General features: G+C 49.1%; 1 protein-coding gene across 4 annotated transcripts; it reads left to right on the top strand.

Moving 5' to 3' along the window:
* The first annotated feature begins 864 nt into the window (after positions 1–864).
* On the top strand, positions 865–11,037 carry PROSER3 (proline and serine rich 3). Of its 4 annotated transcripts, XM_024577687.4 has the most exons (11): positions 870–1,267; positions 4,061–4,288; positions 4,495–4,697; positions 5,964–6,091; positions 6,195–6,304; positions 6,934–7,016; positions 7,118–7,257; positions 9,363–9,538; positions 9,647–10,508; positions 10,599–10,680; positions 10,838–11,037. In XM_024577687.4, the coding sequence occupies exons 2-11, from the start codon at positions 4,283–4,285 to the stop codon at positions 10,950–10,952; spliced, it is 1,905 nt and encodes a 634-aa protein (XP_024433455.4). In that variant the 5' UTR covers positions 870–1,267; positions 4,061–4,282; the 3' UTR covers positions 10,953–11,037. The 4 variants fall into 4 exon arrangements, with proteins under 4 accessions (XP_071076054.1, XP_071076055.1, XP_071076053.1 ...); XM_071219953.1 differs by lacking the exons at positions 10,599–10,680; positions 10,838–11,037 and having other exon boundaries at positions 865–1,267; positions 9,363–9,485; positions 9,647–9,737; positions 10,235–10,351; XM_071219952.1 differs by lacking the exons at positions 10,599–10,680; positions 10,838–11,037 and having other exon boundaries at positions 868–1,267; positions 9,647–9,737; positions 10,235–10,410.
* Positions 11,038–12,764: the final 1,727 nt, after the last annotated feature.

The raw sequence follows: 12,764 nt of genomic DNA, 5'->3' as shown, positions 1-12,764 counted from the left end.
AATGCTCTCGACCAGCCAAACTGTCAGGAGGACACACGGCAGACCCTATTCCCATCTCAGCCCAGCCTCCCGGCAAGCCGGGCCTAATTTTGTGCCTCTGACTCAGCCTCTGGTACGCAGAGTAGAGGAGTCTGCCAGGTGAGCAGCGGCCAGGGGGCGTGGGCAAGAACAGTCCAGGCTGGCCCCCCGGGGCCGCGCGCCTGGTCCGAAATAGCTCGTTTTGATCCAGCCACCTGGCCAGAAGCCCATGCTTGGCACTTGGCGCAACCAGCTGCTCCTGCAGCAAGACAACAGGAGTTAGGTAACTGCGGGATAGGCCTGCAGGCCTAACTGTTGGAGGGCCACCCTTTAGAAAGTGGATAGTCTCCCTGATTGCCCCTGCAACTGAAAGGTTTTCTTAGGCTCCACCGAGGAAGAAATGCCAATCAGCCACAAAATTAGGCAGTACAGAGCTTTATTGGGGTTTGCGCACCAGTCCACAGAGCGGCGGAGGAAGTCCCACTGAAGCAGGGAATGTGGCAGGGGGTTTTATGCACCAAATTTTGGTTGGCTCTCTTTGTGGGGTCTAGGAATTGGTCTCTTTGAACCACTATCATTGGTGGTTCTCTTCGGGCTCAGGTTGCCATGCAGATATCCGACTTGGCAAAGCACACCCCCCCCCCCCCCCCGGTTTGGGTTCCCTGGTTTGACGCCAGCCGTCTTTTCTGGGGTTGTAGTTTCGCTGCCATTCTGTCCTACCCCGCCCATCCTGACACAAAGGAGAAAAACGGTTGGTGGAGTGGAGTCTGGACCACATTCCCGCAGCAAGAGGGGGCGTGGTTGGAAGACAAGACTGCAGGGAAGCGAGTGTACTTTAGAACCCCTTCCTAACCCCGAGCCCAGTTTCGCGTACTTTCCATGGGTCCACAGGCTTTCCAATTACTCCTGCACACTGTGGTTCTCCAATCAAACACGATCTCTTAGTCAGGCCGCCGTTACAGCCAGTTGTGAGACAACCCCCTTTGGCCACATTCCATTACTTTTATTTTCTTCTCTATCATTGGTCGCTTTGGAGGCTGCTATCTTCCCGCGCCCGCAACTTCTGGGGAGGGGCGGGACTGAGAGGGCATTGCTAAGCAACAGAGAGGAGCTCGGAGTCATCAAGTGAAGGAGAGGAGCAGGCGAAATCGCTGAGGTAGCTGCAGGATGAACCGCAGGTGAGGCAGATCTCTCTTCCGGGGACCACAGGACGCCTGGGGAAAACCAAGAGTGAGAGCCAACACCAAGGGTGAGTCAAGGTTGCTGGGGTCTGGAGTCTCTCCTTCTCAATCGCGTAGAACTGCAACTCCCAAGCCGGGGATCCCATAGCGTCTTACATTCCGCTCTCTAAATTGCCCCACGGACCGTGTTTTTCTAAGATGGTCAGGGGGCATCTTGGGAATTAAGTTTCTTAATTTTGAAATTGCCCCCAGACTCCCATGAGTGTCTTCTTTTGTTTTGTTTTTGACCTTTCTTGGGGAGCCGAGCCCAGTGACTGATGGGGATTGTAGTCCATCTACCCTTTTCTCCTTAGTGTCCAAAGGACTTACGGGAAATGTAGTGATTGGGCTTAGCAGTGGTTCTTAACTCAAGCTCCACTTCAAAATCCCTGCAATGCTGAGAAAAAGATAGATGCCTAGCTCCCACTTCCAGATAATTCTTATTCTTTTGGTCTGGGGTGAGGACCACACATATGTATTTCCAAAAAACAACTGCTCTATTTTCTAAAGAAAACTCCTAGACTGGACCTAGTGTTGAGTACCACTGGTTAGCAGTTTCTGGGTTCTTCTCTTTTTTTTAAATTATATTTTATTGATTATGCTACTACAGTTGTCCTGATTTTTCCCCCTTCCCCCCTCCACCCAGCATCCCCCACTCCCTCAGGCAATCCCCCCCCCACACACACCTTGTGCATGTCCACAGGTCATGCTTGTAAGTCTTTGGCTACTCCCTTTCCTATGCAGTACTTTACATCCCCATGGCTATTCTGTAACTACCTTTTTGTACTTCTTAATCCTCTCACTTCTCACCCATTCTTCCACACCCACTCACCCATCTCTTTATCTTTAACCTTTGGCATTTTAATTATACTGTGCCTGAGAGAGGGCCTCTTTGCATTCATCTTGTTTGGGACTCTGTGCTTCCTGGACTTGCATGTCTATTTCCTTCACCAAATTAGTGAAGTTTTCTTTCATTATTTTTTCAGATAGATTTCCAGTTTCTTGATCTTTCTCTTCTCCTTCTGCACCTCTACATAGTGAATGTTGGATTGCTTAAAGCTGACCCACAGGCTGCTTACACTATCCCTGTTTTTTGGATTCTTTTTTCTTCTTGTTGTTCTCATTGGTTGTTTTTTGCTTCCTTATGTTCCAAATCATCAATTTGATTCCCAGCTTCGTCCACTCTACTGTTGATTCCCTGTAAATTGTTCTTTATTTCAATTAGTGTGTCCTTTGTTTCTGACTGGATCTTTTTTTGCTGTTGAGGTCCTCACTAAGTTCCTTGAGCATCCTTATAACCAGTGTTTTGCACTCTGCTTCTGATAGATTGCTTATCTCCATTTCATTTACTTCTTTTTCTGGAGTTTTGATCTCTTCTTTCATTTGGGCCCTGTTTCTTTGTCTCCTTGTTTCGGCAACCTCCCTGTGTTTTTTTATATGTATTAGGTAGCGCTGGTTTGACTCCGTGTCTTGGTAGTGTGGCCTAATGTAGTAGGTGTCCTGTAGGGTCCAGTGACATAGCCTCCCCTTTCACCCAAGCAGAGTACTCAAGGTTCACCCTTTGTGTGAACTGAGTACACCCTCCTCTTATAGTTGAGACTTGGTTGCTGTCAGCAGATCAATGGAAGGGGTTTACCCAGGCCAGTTAGCTGCCAGGATTGGCTGTGACCATTTACTCTCCACCCTCCGTGGAGGATCAGCTGTGCAGGGGCAGGGTGGTGGTGCTCTGACGTGGTCTATACTGTCCACTGGGTGCCCTGGCCCTTGGGGTTTCCCAGGTGGTGCAGGCCAAGATCAACCCCCACCTGTGTTTTGCCTGGGCCACCCTGCCTGAGCTATAGAGCAGTCTGAGATGGCTGCTACTTGTGCTGGGCTTGGAGATTTCCAGGGGAAGCCAAGTTGTGAATCTAGGCTATTAGTTCTGGGCCTGGGGCTCACTGAGGCTAGCTGCTGCTTATTTGAGAGGATTTAGGAAGTTGTGAAGCATGAGCCAAGACCATTTATATGGAAAAGCACCTGTGTAGGGCCCATAAGTTGGGCATGGTAGAGTATCTGTAGTCTCCAAGGCAGGTCAAACAGTGTTAGCCAGGTTGATGGAATCTTAGATAGGCACCAGTCTGCCACTCGGGGGGGGGGGGGGGCCGGGGGGGGGGCCAGAAAAGGGACAATGGGCTCTGCTCTTCTTGGTACCAGACACCTCAGCCTCCCCCTCCACACCACTGGTGTCTCTCAAGCCACCACCCTGTTGCTGGAGCCCAGAGGGAGTGAGTCTGAGTGGGTGAGTCCATGTGTGGGTTCTTCAAAAGGAACTGCTTGGGGCTCCAGCAGTTTCTTCCACCGACTCAATCCCCACTGATTTTTGCAGCCAGAAATTGTGGGGACTTATCTTCCTGGCACTAGAACCCTGGGCTGGGGTCTGGTATGGGGCTGGGACTCCTGGTTTCCAAGATATCCCTCCTGAATTTTTGTCCGCCATATGTGGGTAAGAGACCAGCCTGTTCTGCATCTGCACCCCTCCCACCAGTTTTAATGGATGTGGTTTCTTTAATTTTGTAGTTGTCAGACTTCCATTCAACTTGATTTATGTTGATTATGAGTGATGATGGTTCTCTGTTTCAGTTGTAATTTTGTTGTGGTTGTGTGAGAGGCAAGCCATGTCTGCCTATGCCACTGTCTTGACCGGAAGTTCTGGGTTCTTCTCTTTTGAGACTCCACCAGGGGAATTATAGTCCATCTCTTACAGGAATCCATGGGAATTATAGTCTGTTCTGCCCTCCTTTTCCCATCCTCCCACCCTATACTCCCCTTCCAACTCCTCCCAGGCCGCAGTGACCAAGCTCTGCCTACCAACCCGACTCTGCCCTTGCAGCCTGCCAGTTTTCTCCACCCAAGACAGCCCCTTTGGGGATGCTCCCCTAAGTTGAAGCTTCTATTGGCCATCCTGAAGCCAGACCTGGCACCTCAAGGTGAGGACACCTCACAGAGTGTTGTTTCCAGCCCAGTAGGAAGGGAGTGATGACTAGAGGGAAGACCTATAAAAAGAAATGCAGGTGAGAGATTAAGAGACAGCCCCTTTCCCTCCCCATGTCCTTGCCTTTTCCAGTCCTCTACCACCATCACAACCTCATCTACTCTGAGTTGTTACCATTGTGAGAAGTGTTTCCTTCCCTCTGGACTAAGACTTCATGTGTGTTTGTTTTCCTACAGGGAAGTTCCCAGGCCTCACTTTTTCTTCTCCCCACCTCCCCTATTTTAGTCCCTGAGCCCACCCATGTCCCAAAGATCCAGGATCCCAGAAGTTCCCAAGGCTCTGGCCACAGGTCGCAACTCCCCTGAGCTGTTTGAGAAGTCCTGGCCATCCAGCTCAGGGACCCCTTCCCCACCCATCACCACTGAGGAACAGATGGGTGCCTCCCAACCACCCACCCTAACTGACAGTGGTGATTCTGTGGTGGCCAGGTAAGTATCATCAGCCCTGAGGGGCAAGAAAGATTGGGAGTTGGACAGGCATCCTGTAATAATCATCACAGCCAGCATTGTTTATGTAGCACTTTCAGGACCACATTTCATGTGTTAAGAGCTCTGGAGCTAGGTTGCCTGGGTTTAAATCCCAGCTCTGTCACTTACTGTCTGTGTGAGCTTGGCCTCAGTTTTTTTTGTCTGTAAACTGGGGATATGAATAATATATCCTCTAGGGCTGTTTAAGCTTTCAATGAGTTACTGTTGTTAGGTCAGAGTCGCTCAAGAACCAGTCAGACGCAGCAAGCCAAGGAGCAGGGTTTATTAGCAAGGAAAAAGCAGAAAGTAGAGCCAACCAAGGGAGGTTGGGGAGCCAACCAAGGGAAGTTAAGACTCACTCTGTTGTTCTTAGGGCAGGGTTTTTAAGCGCAAAAACCCACAAAGGTAATTGGTTGGGGCATCAGAGTCTGATTGGCTAGAGCTGGTTGCTGGTTGCTGTTTCTGCTGACCATTGTTCTTGATACATCTTGTAAGCCTTGGGTTAAAGCTGCATCCTGTAATGCAGGATAGGCCGACCCCAGACCCAATCTTAGCCGAGCATCTGTTTGTCTTGGGTAGAATCAGCAGGTATTTCCCAGGCTGCAGTTTCCCACAGTGTAGTTTCCTGCCTGGTGATTTTCCATTCCTCCTAGGCCTGTCTAGGTCTGTCAACTGTCTGTAAAGCTTCTACAGCAATGCCTGTCACATGGTGAGCACTTGGATTTGTAGGACACAAGTTCAGCTGCCATAACAGAGTCCCAAATTAATTGGGGCCTAAACAAGGTAGAGTTTATTTTTCCCTCACCTAACAGTCCAGGCAGAAGTAACCAGAGCTAATATGGCAGCCCCTAGTTGAGGGGTCAGAGATATAGTTTCCTTCTATCTTGTTGCCCTTCCAACCCTAGGCTGTTGCCCTTTACTTTGTGGACCAAAATGGCCAACAACATCCATTTTTCAGAATCACATCTCCTTATACCCTGTTAGTCAATAACCTAGTTACATGGTCATAAAGCTACAAGGGTACCTGGTAAATGTATCTTTAGAAGAGAGGCTACGTGCCTAGTACTAGTCTTACATAATATTGCATTACTGTGTAAGAAAAGAGAGTGGATATTGAGGGACAACTACCAGGTGTTGCCATGGTGTTCAACTGCATTGGCTATGGTGATTATTATTATTATTTGGTTGTCCTCACCCCACCCACCTCCCATTCTCTGAGGCACACAGGTTCATAAACCGGTTCCGCCAGGCTCAGCCCACAAGCAGAGAGGAACGCCAGACTGCAGGTCCAACCCCAGCTGACTTTTGGTGGCTGCAGCCTGAATCTCCAGATCCTAGCAGTAAACTTGCAACAGGTACTTGCTTCAGCCCCATCCACTGCTGGTCCAAAACCTTTCCTGTTCAATGCTCCCAGCAGCTGCTTTTCCTGGCCCTCCTAACTCAATTGAGGCTTCTCAGCAGGACCCAATAAACCAGAAGGAAGACTCAACACAGCAGTCCCGACTCTTGCCAAGGTGGCCAGTGCATCACAGGCTAAGGCTTTGGCCCCCCTTCAGGAAATAAAGCAGGTGACATCCCCATCTACCCCTTCCCCTATGTACCTGAACTGAAGGTATCAGCCCTGGGATAGAATTAGAGTCAATCCCCAATTCAAGGAAGCTTAATGAACCAAATAAACAAACAAAAAAGGATTTGTTTGCTACCACAATAAGAAAAATCCAAAAGTAGATGTTTTCAGGCATGGCTGGATCCAGGTATTTAAACACTATTGGGAGGAACTTGACTACCATGGCTCTGTTCTTTGTTGGGCTCAGCCTCAGGCAGGATTTCCCCTCAAAGTAGCTAAATGGCTTCAGTAGCTCTAGGCTTCTAAAGAGGGGTCTTTTTCTAATAGCTGCATCCATAGAACCAGGGCTTACTCTCATTCTCTCAAAATCAACATGAACCAGAGGACAGATTGTTGTGATTAGCCAGGCCTAGTCAGGAAGGTAGGGTCCACCCTTCTACAAAAATGCCTGCATCAATGGGTGTGGATCCACAGAGGAAAACTGGGTCACTTTTCCCTGAGGAGAAGGAGCAGATTCTAAGCCAGCATGTGAGGGTACCAGGTGGAGTGCAGGTGGAGGCCCTCTGTCTGGAGCCCTTTTCTGAATAGCATTTGAAATGGGAGCTGGCCTCTGACCCTCTCACCTCACAGAGCCTCAGCACATGGAACTCATCCCTACTGGACCTGGAGATGCTGAGCCTGCAAAGCAGAGCTGCCAAGCTGCTGAAACACAGGTACTTTCCCCTCCCCCATCATCCTCCCCACTCCTACAGCTCCAGGCCTGGCCCACTGCCTCTGAGACCCCTTTTGCCTCACTTTTGCCTTCTTCCTACAGCAAAGCCTCTGGCTCCTCTTCCTCCCGAAGCCTCAGCAATGCCAACAATTCCTCATTCCCCATCAGGTCTGATGGCCTTTCTCCCTCCTCCAAGACCTTCACCCCTGACTCCAGCAAGGGCTCTGACTCCAAGGCACATGGTGAGTTCCGGAGAACAAGAATTGAGGGCAGTTGGCGTGAATCCCAGCTCTGCCACTGACCAGTTATGTGACCTTGGGCCTCTCTGGGCCTTTCTTCTTTTCCCAACTTTAAAACAAGAATAATAATAGTACTCCTTTGCTCCAAGTGTTGTGAAAATTAAATGAGTTGGTGAATATATGGAGTACTTAGCACCACTTTGTTAATAAGTAGCTATCATTAGTATGACAGGTTTGCGCTCTCTATCCCATCTGCCTCTCTGAACACAGAGGTCCAAAGTCAGAATGCTTTTTGCAAGTTTTGCACCATACCCAATTTGACAGCAAAATCTGACCTTAACAATAAAAAGGAAATTATCTTTCTATCTATATCTCATTTAGAGTGACTTCATACTTTTTGCTATGGATATATTACATTGAACCATATGAAATTTTTGCCTTCATAAGTAGGAAATGGTTGAATATTGCCGATTGCATATCGCTCAACTGAATACCAATGGGTTTGAGTCAGGTGTACTGCACCAGACCCCTGCCTACACTTCTCATACCATGCAATGTTGCTAAAACATGCAAACTGTTGAACTCTCAAATTTCTTCTCCCAAGATTTCAGAGATGAGATTAAGGACCTGGGTTACTATTACTGCCATCATTATTGTTACTTTTACTCAGTGCCCAGGTCCTGGGATGCAGTGGAACACAGGACAGGTGCTCTGTGTCTCATGGGGCTCCCAGGAATGGCAACAAGCTAGCACAAGTGAACAGAGGTTCATGCATGTTGTGTGATCCAGCTAAAACGCCTGTCTGATTCTTCCCTCCACCTAAGCATCACCTTTGATTCACTTTTTCTTTCTGAGCCTCAGTTTTCTTGTCTGTAAAATGAGGATAAAACTAGTACCTACTTCATGAGTTGTTTTGCAGATTTAACTTATTCATTCATCTAACAAACATTAAATTCCTATTGTGTGTGAGGCCCTGTGAGCAGGATTAGAGATTCCATAGTGAACCAACTATGCACAGTGTAATCTTCAGGGTACTCACAGCATAGTTCGTGTAGCGCAGAAAGTAGCTACACTACCTCACAAACAAATGTGAAATGTAAGCAGAAATGAGGGCCATGCAGGAGAGGATTGTGATCTTGGGATGTCAGAGAAGACCTTCCCAGAAGAGATGCTGCATGAATGGAGACCTGAATGATGGTGATGATAAGAGCCCTGTAGCATGCACAGAGAACCTGAGGTGGAAGGGAACATGGTACAGACAATGAGCTAGAAAAGGAAAGAACCAGAGGTGAGAGTCATGTGGGATAAGGAGGGAGAGATTGGCAGGGGTCAGATTACATTGGGCCAAGCAGGCTTGGGGAGGCAATTGGTCATTATCTTAATACTGGGGAGCCATGGGAGGGTCTGAGTAGGGAGGATACTTGATATTACTTGGGTGTTAACAAACTGTCCCTGGCTGCTCTCAATACCCAGTGAGAGATGCTGCTAGTTTGGCTTGGGCCAGAGCTTGAAGAAAGTAGAGGAATGTGGCCAGGTTTGGAAGTAGATTCACAGGATTCACTCCACACACATTTTAGGGGGATATAGAGGGGAGGGGAGAAGAGAGAATTCTGAGACTATGCCCCTCTCTCTGTGTGCAGCACTAGATGGTAGGGCTTCTGAGAGACAGTGGTAGCCCTACTATCATCACTGTTGAAATGATGCTGTGGGTGATGGGAAAGATGTTGTTTTGCCCCACTGGACTGAGGACAGCCAGTGGCCCTGCTATGTATCACTGTTGTACTGAGCCAGAACAATGCCTGGCTCAATAGTAAGAGCTCAATAAACACTTGTTAATGAAGGAAGAATTGAATGATGATGACAGGTTAAGAAGTCCATGAGTCCGCTCTCTGACCCTACCCCTTCCCCGCTTCCCACTCTAGAGAGGAGTTGGGACATTATCTGGAGAGCCTGTGTGAATAACCTGGCACAGTTGAAGGGTATGTGTGCAGGCTGTCAGCAGGTTCCTGTCTTACCCTCTTTGCTCTGCTTACTCCCTTTGTACTTACCCCCTGGTTCCTTATCGCCTTGGCTCCTATCTTACCCTCTTCTCTCTACTTACCCCACAGCAATTCCTGCACCAGCCCCCATCCCTGCTCCAGCCCTGGTCTCCTCCCAGGCACCCCTGCAACCAGAGGATGACATTCTGTACCAGTGGCGGCAGCGGCGGAAGCTTGAACAGGCTCAAGGAGGTCAGGGTGATGGAACCTGGGTACTGCCAGGGACCTCTGCCCTCACAACTCCAGTAAGATGGGGGAGAGAGGCACCTGAGGGGCTGACGGGGATCCTAAGGGAAGCTGGAGGAAGGGGAAGCCTGAGTGGGACTGAGGACACTCTGCATTCTCTCTTTTAGGTCCCTGTCCCCACCTGTCTGCAGACTTCACCTGCCCCTGCAGAGACCCTTGGTTCTCTGGGAACACAGTCTAACTGCGTCCCACTGCAGGGCAGTATGGCCCGGCCTCATTCCCCCCGCGAAGCCTTTTATGTGGAGAGGCCTATCGTCCCAGGATTCTCTCCACACATCTTTTGGGGCCCCAGCCCTGATGGGTTTTTCTGGGCACCACAGATTGGTCCATGGGTATCTTTCAGGGGCTTGCCCTGGGCCTCTACTCCTATGCCCCTTACCATCCCCCAGGGCCTGCCCAACCCTGAGCCATGCAGCTCCGCCCAGCCCAAGCACCAGGGCCTCAAGCCTCGGAGGGGTAGAACTCCTTGCCAAGAACCTGCTGGGCAGGTCACAGTGCCTGACCAGGGGCCTGGCACGCAGCTCAGAGGTCCTCTTGGTCAGGTAGTGGCCGCTAGGCTATTCCCAGAAAGCCTGGAGGACAAGCACTCTCCCCTCAAGGGCCTGCCCCCATCCCTAGCTGAGTCTCCGAAAATCAAAACCACACACTCTCAAACCAAGGTTAAACCCCCTCTATCTGATTCATGGTTTCCACAGGCGGACATACCGCCAGATCCGTCTAAGGCTGAGTTTCTGAATGCCAAGGTCATGCCCTCCGCAGCAGGGTCATTGCTTTGCAAGGAAGCCAGGCAGGCTCAGCCCAAGTTCCTACCCCCTTCAGTTGAGGAGGCTTCCACAAGCGTCAAGTCCCCGCCCCCTCTGTTCAAGGCGGGGTCTCTAGAAGCTGTGGTCACATCAGCGCCTGCTGCTGACCACGCCCCGCCAGAGGACATACTCTGCCAGGCCGCTGGGCTTCTGCAGGCTGCTGAAGGTGAGCATATGTGCAAGGCTGCTAGGATCCAGATGGCTGTCCAGCACATTATGGGTACAACCCCCTGGAGCTCACTCTTTTTAACCCCAGACTCCGACAGTGGCGAGTTCCAGGAGGACCCTGTACTGCAGGTGCTAAGGGTTCAGAGGGCAGAGCTGCAGCAGCAAAAATGGTGACTATCTCCAGGTTTTACGACACTGGAACCCTGAATCTTCTGAGACCCCCACAGAGTGCCCACCTCTCTTGCACCCCTTTCCCAGAACTGTCCAAAGCCCCAGACCCTAATCCTGAGGACATACCTCAGTCTCTACTACCTGTTTTTTTTCCAGGGAAGTGGACGCTCAATTATCCCTCTTGCTGGACCACAATGAAGACCCAGGGTCTTGGTCTCCTCCAGCTAGGTCACCACACCCCCCACCCCCAGGTCCCCAAGGATGCCGCTGAGGAGGGAAGAAGCCTCACTTGAGACCAGAAGATTTTGAATTGTACAAATTCTGTTTTTCCAAATGAAATTATTTTTTCCAGTTTACTGGTTGTGTCTAAGAAAAGAGTTCTAGAAAGGCTGAGTCATGCTATTTTAAGGAAATGGCTCCCCCTGCCTCCTACCTCCATCCTGCCCCATTCCCACCATGGTTTCTGACCTGTGATACAGAATCTTTTCTGGTTTCATCCCCTTTGAGGGCAAGCAGGGGAGGGATTCCAGGCAACACTTCAGGCAAGTCTGGGACTCACCTTAACTCAGGAGTGGATCCTCCTGTCTCACATGAGATAGAAGGAACTGTCCTCTGGGCCTGAAACTAATGGGGTTATCAGAGTACTGGACAATGATTAGTCCTCAGTCCACATCCTGCTTGAGCCTACAGCAGCATTTGGTTCATTGAGCCCTCCCTCCTTGAAGCATTCCCTTCCCCTGCTTCTAGCATCACCAGTCTGTCACTTCAGTGTGTCCCAGGGCTCTGGCCTTGGTTTCTCTATCTACACTCATTCCCAGGTGCTGCCGTACCTTAATGGATAATCCTGTCTGTCCTGATAGTCCCCAAATTTCTATCTTCAGCCTGGACCTTCCCACTAAACCTAAGGCTCCTATATCCTGCTACCTGCTCACCGTCATTCAGAGGTGTACAAGATATCTCAGACTACACAGGTCTTAAACTGAGCTCCCAATCTTCCCCCTAAACCTGCTCCTCCCAAGCTTTCCTCCACATCCTTCTTCATACTTGGTCCAAAAGCCTCATGGTCGTCCTTGACTCCTCTTTTCCTCACACCCACAGTCAGTTGCCCAGGAAGTCCTGTCATCTCTACCTTTAAAATCTACCCAGAATTTAACCCTTTCTTCCCCTTCCACAGCCATCACCCTAGTCTAGGCGATCATCACCTGTCTGGACTATTAAAAACTATTGTTTTGTCAACAAGTTCTTTGAAATATTTCCCATCAAAAAGTAGAATCTAGGTTTCTTTTCCTTGAAACTGGGTAGAACTTTGACTTCCATAAACAGAATGCAGAGGAAATGATACTGCTTTGAAGTTCTAAACTGTATGAGAAAAGATGATACAATTTCTATCTAGTTTCCTTTTTGACATCTATTTATTTAAAATATGGAATACATTTCTGTGAAAAGTAGCTTCTGCTTGTCACAGACATGGTAAATATTTGTTTTAAGCCTTTTTGAACATACCATATATTTAAACCAACAAGCCCTGGCTGGTGTGGCTCAGTGGATTGAGCATGGGCCTATGAACCAAAGGGTCACCGTTCAATTCCCAGTCAGGGCATATGCCTGGGTTGAGGGCCAGGTCCCCAGTGAGGGGTGCACGAGAGGCAACCACACATTGATGTTCTTTCCTTCTCTCCCACCCTTCCCCCGTCTCTAAAAAAATCTTTTAAAAAATCCAACCAACAAGAAGGAAATAGATGTTTAGACATAAGAAGAAATAAAAGATGTTTATAGTAGAAGAGCCTGATCTAGCTGGAGGGTGAGTAGGACCTACAAGGATTCCTCAGAAAGGTACCTTTAAACTGAGACAGGTAGGAATTAACTAGTTGACAAAGGGCCACTTCAAATACTGTTGCTGGGATACAAACTACCCCCAAAACTTAGTGGCATAAAACAATCTGTCACCAGGGCTCAGATGATCAGCTGGAACTATTGACTCTAGTACACAATTTCCTGGTGGCTTGGGCTCCCTCAAAACATGACTACCTCAGCAAAGTCACATTTCTCACATGATGCCTCAACAAGCCTAGTTCCAGTGGAC

The sequence above is a fragment of the Desmodus rotundus genome, chromosome 12 (assembly GCF_022682495.2).
Source record: "Desmodus rotundus isolate HL8 chromosome 12, HLdesRot8A.1, whole genome shotgun sequence".
NCBI lineage: Eukaryota > Metazoa > Chordata > Mammalia > Chiroptera > Phyllostomidae > Desmodus > Desmodus rotundus.
The sequence above is the reverse complement of the archived record's forward strand: the minus strand, read 5'-3'. Positions and strand labels throughout refer to the sequence as shown.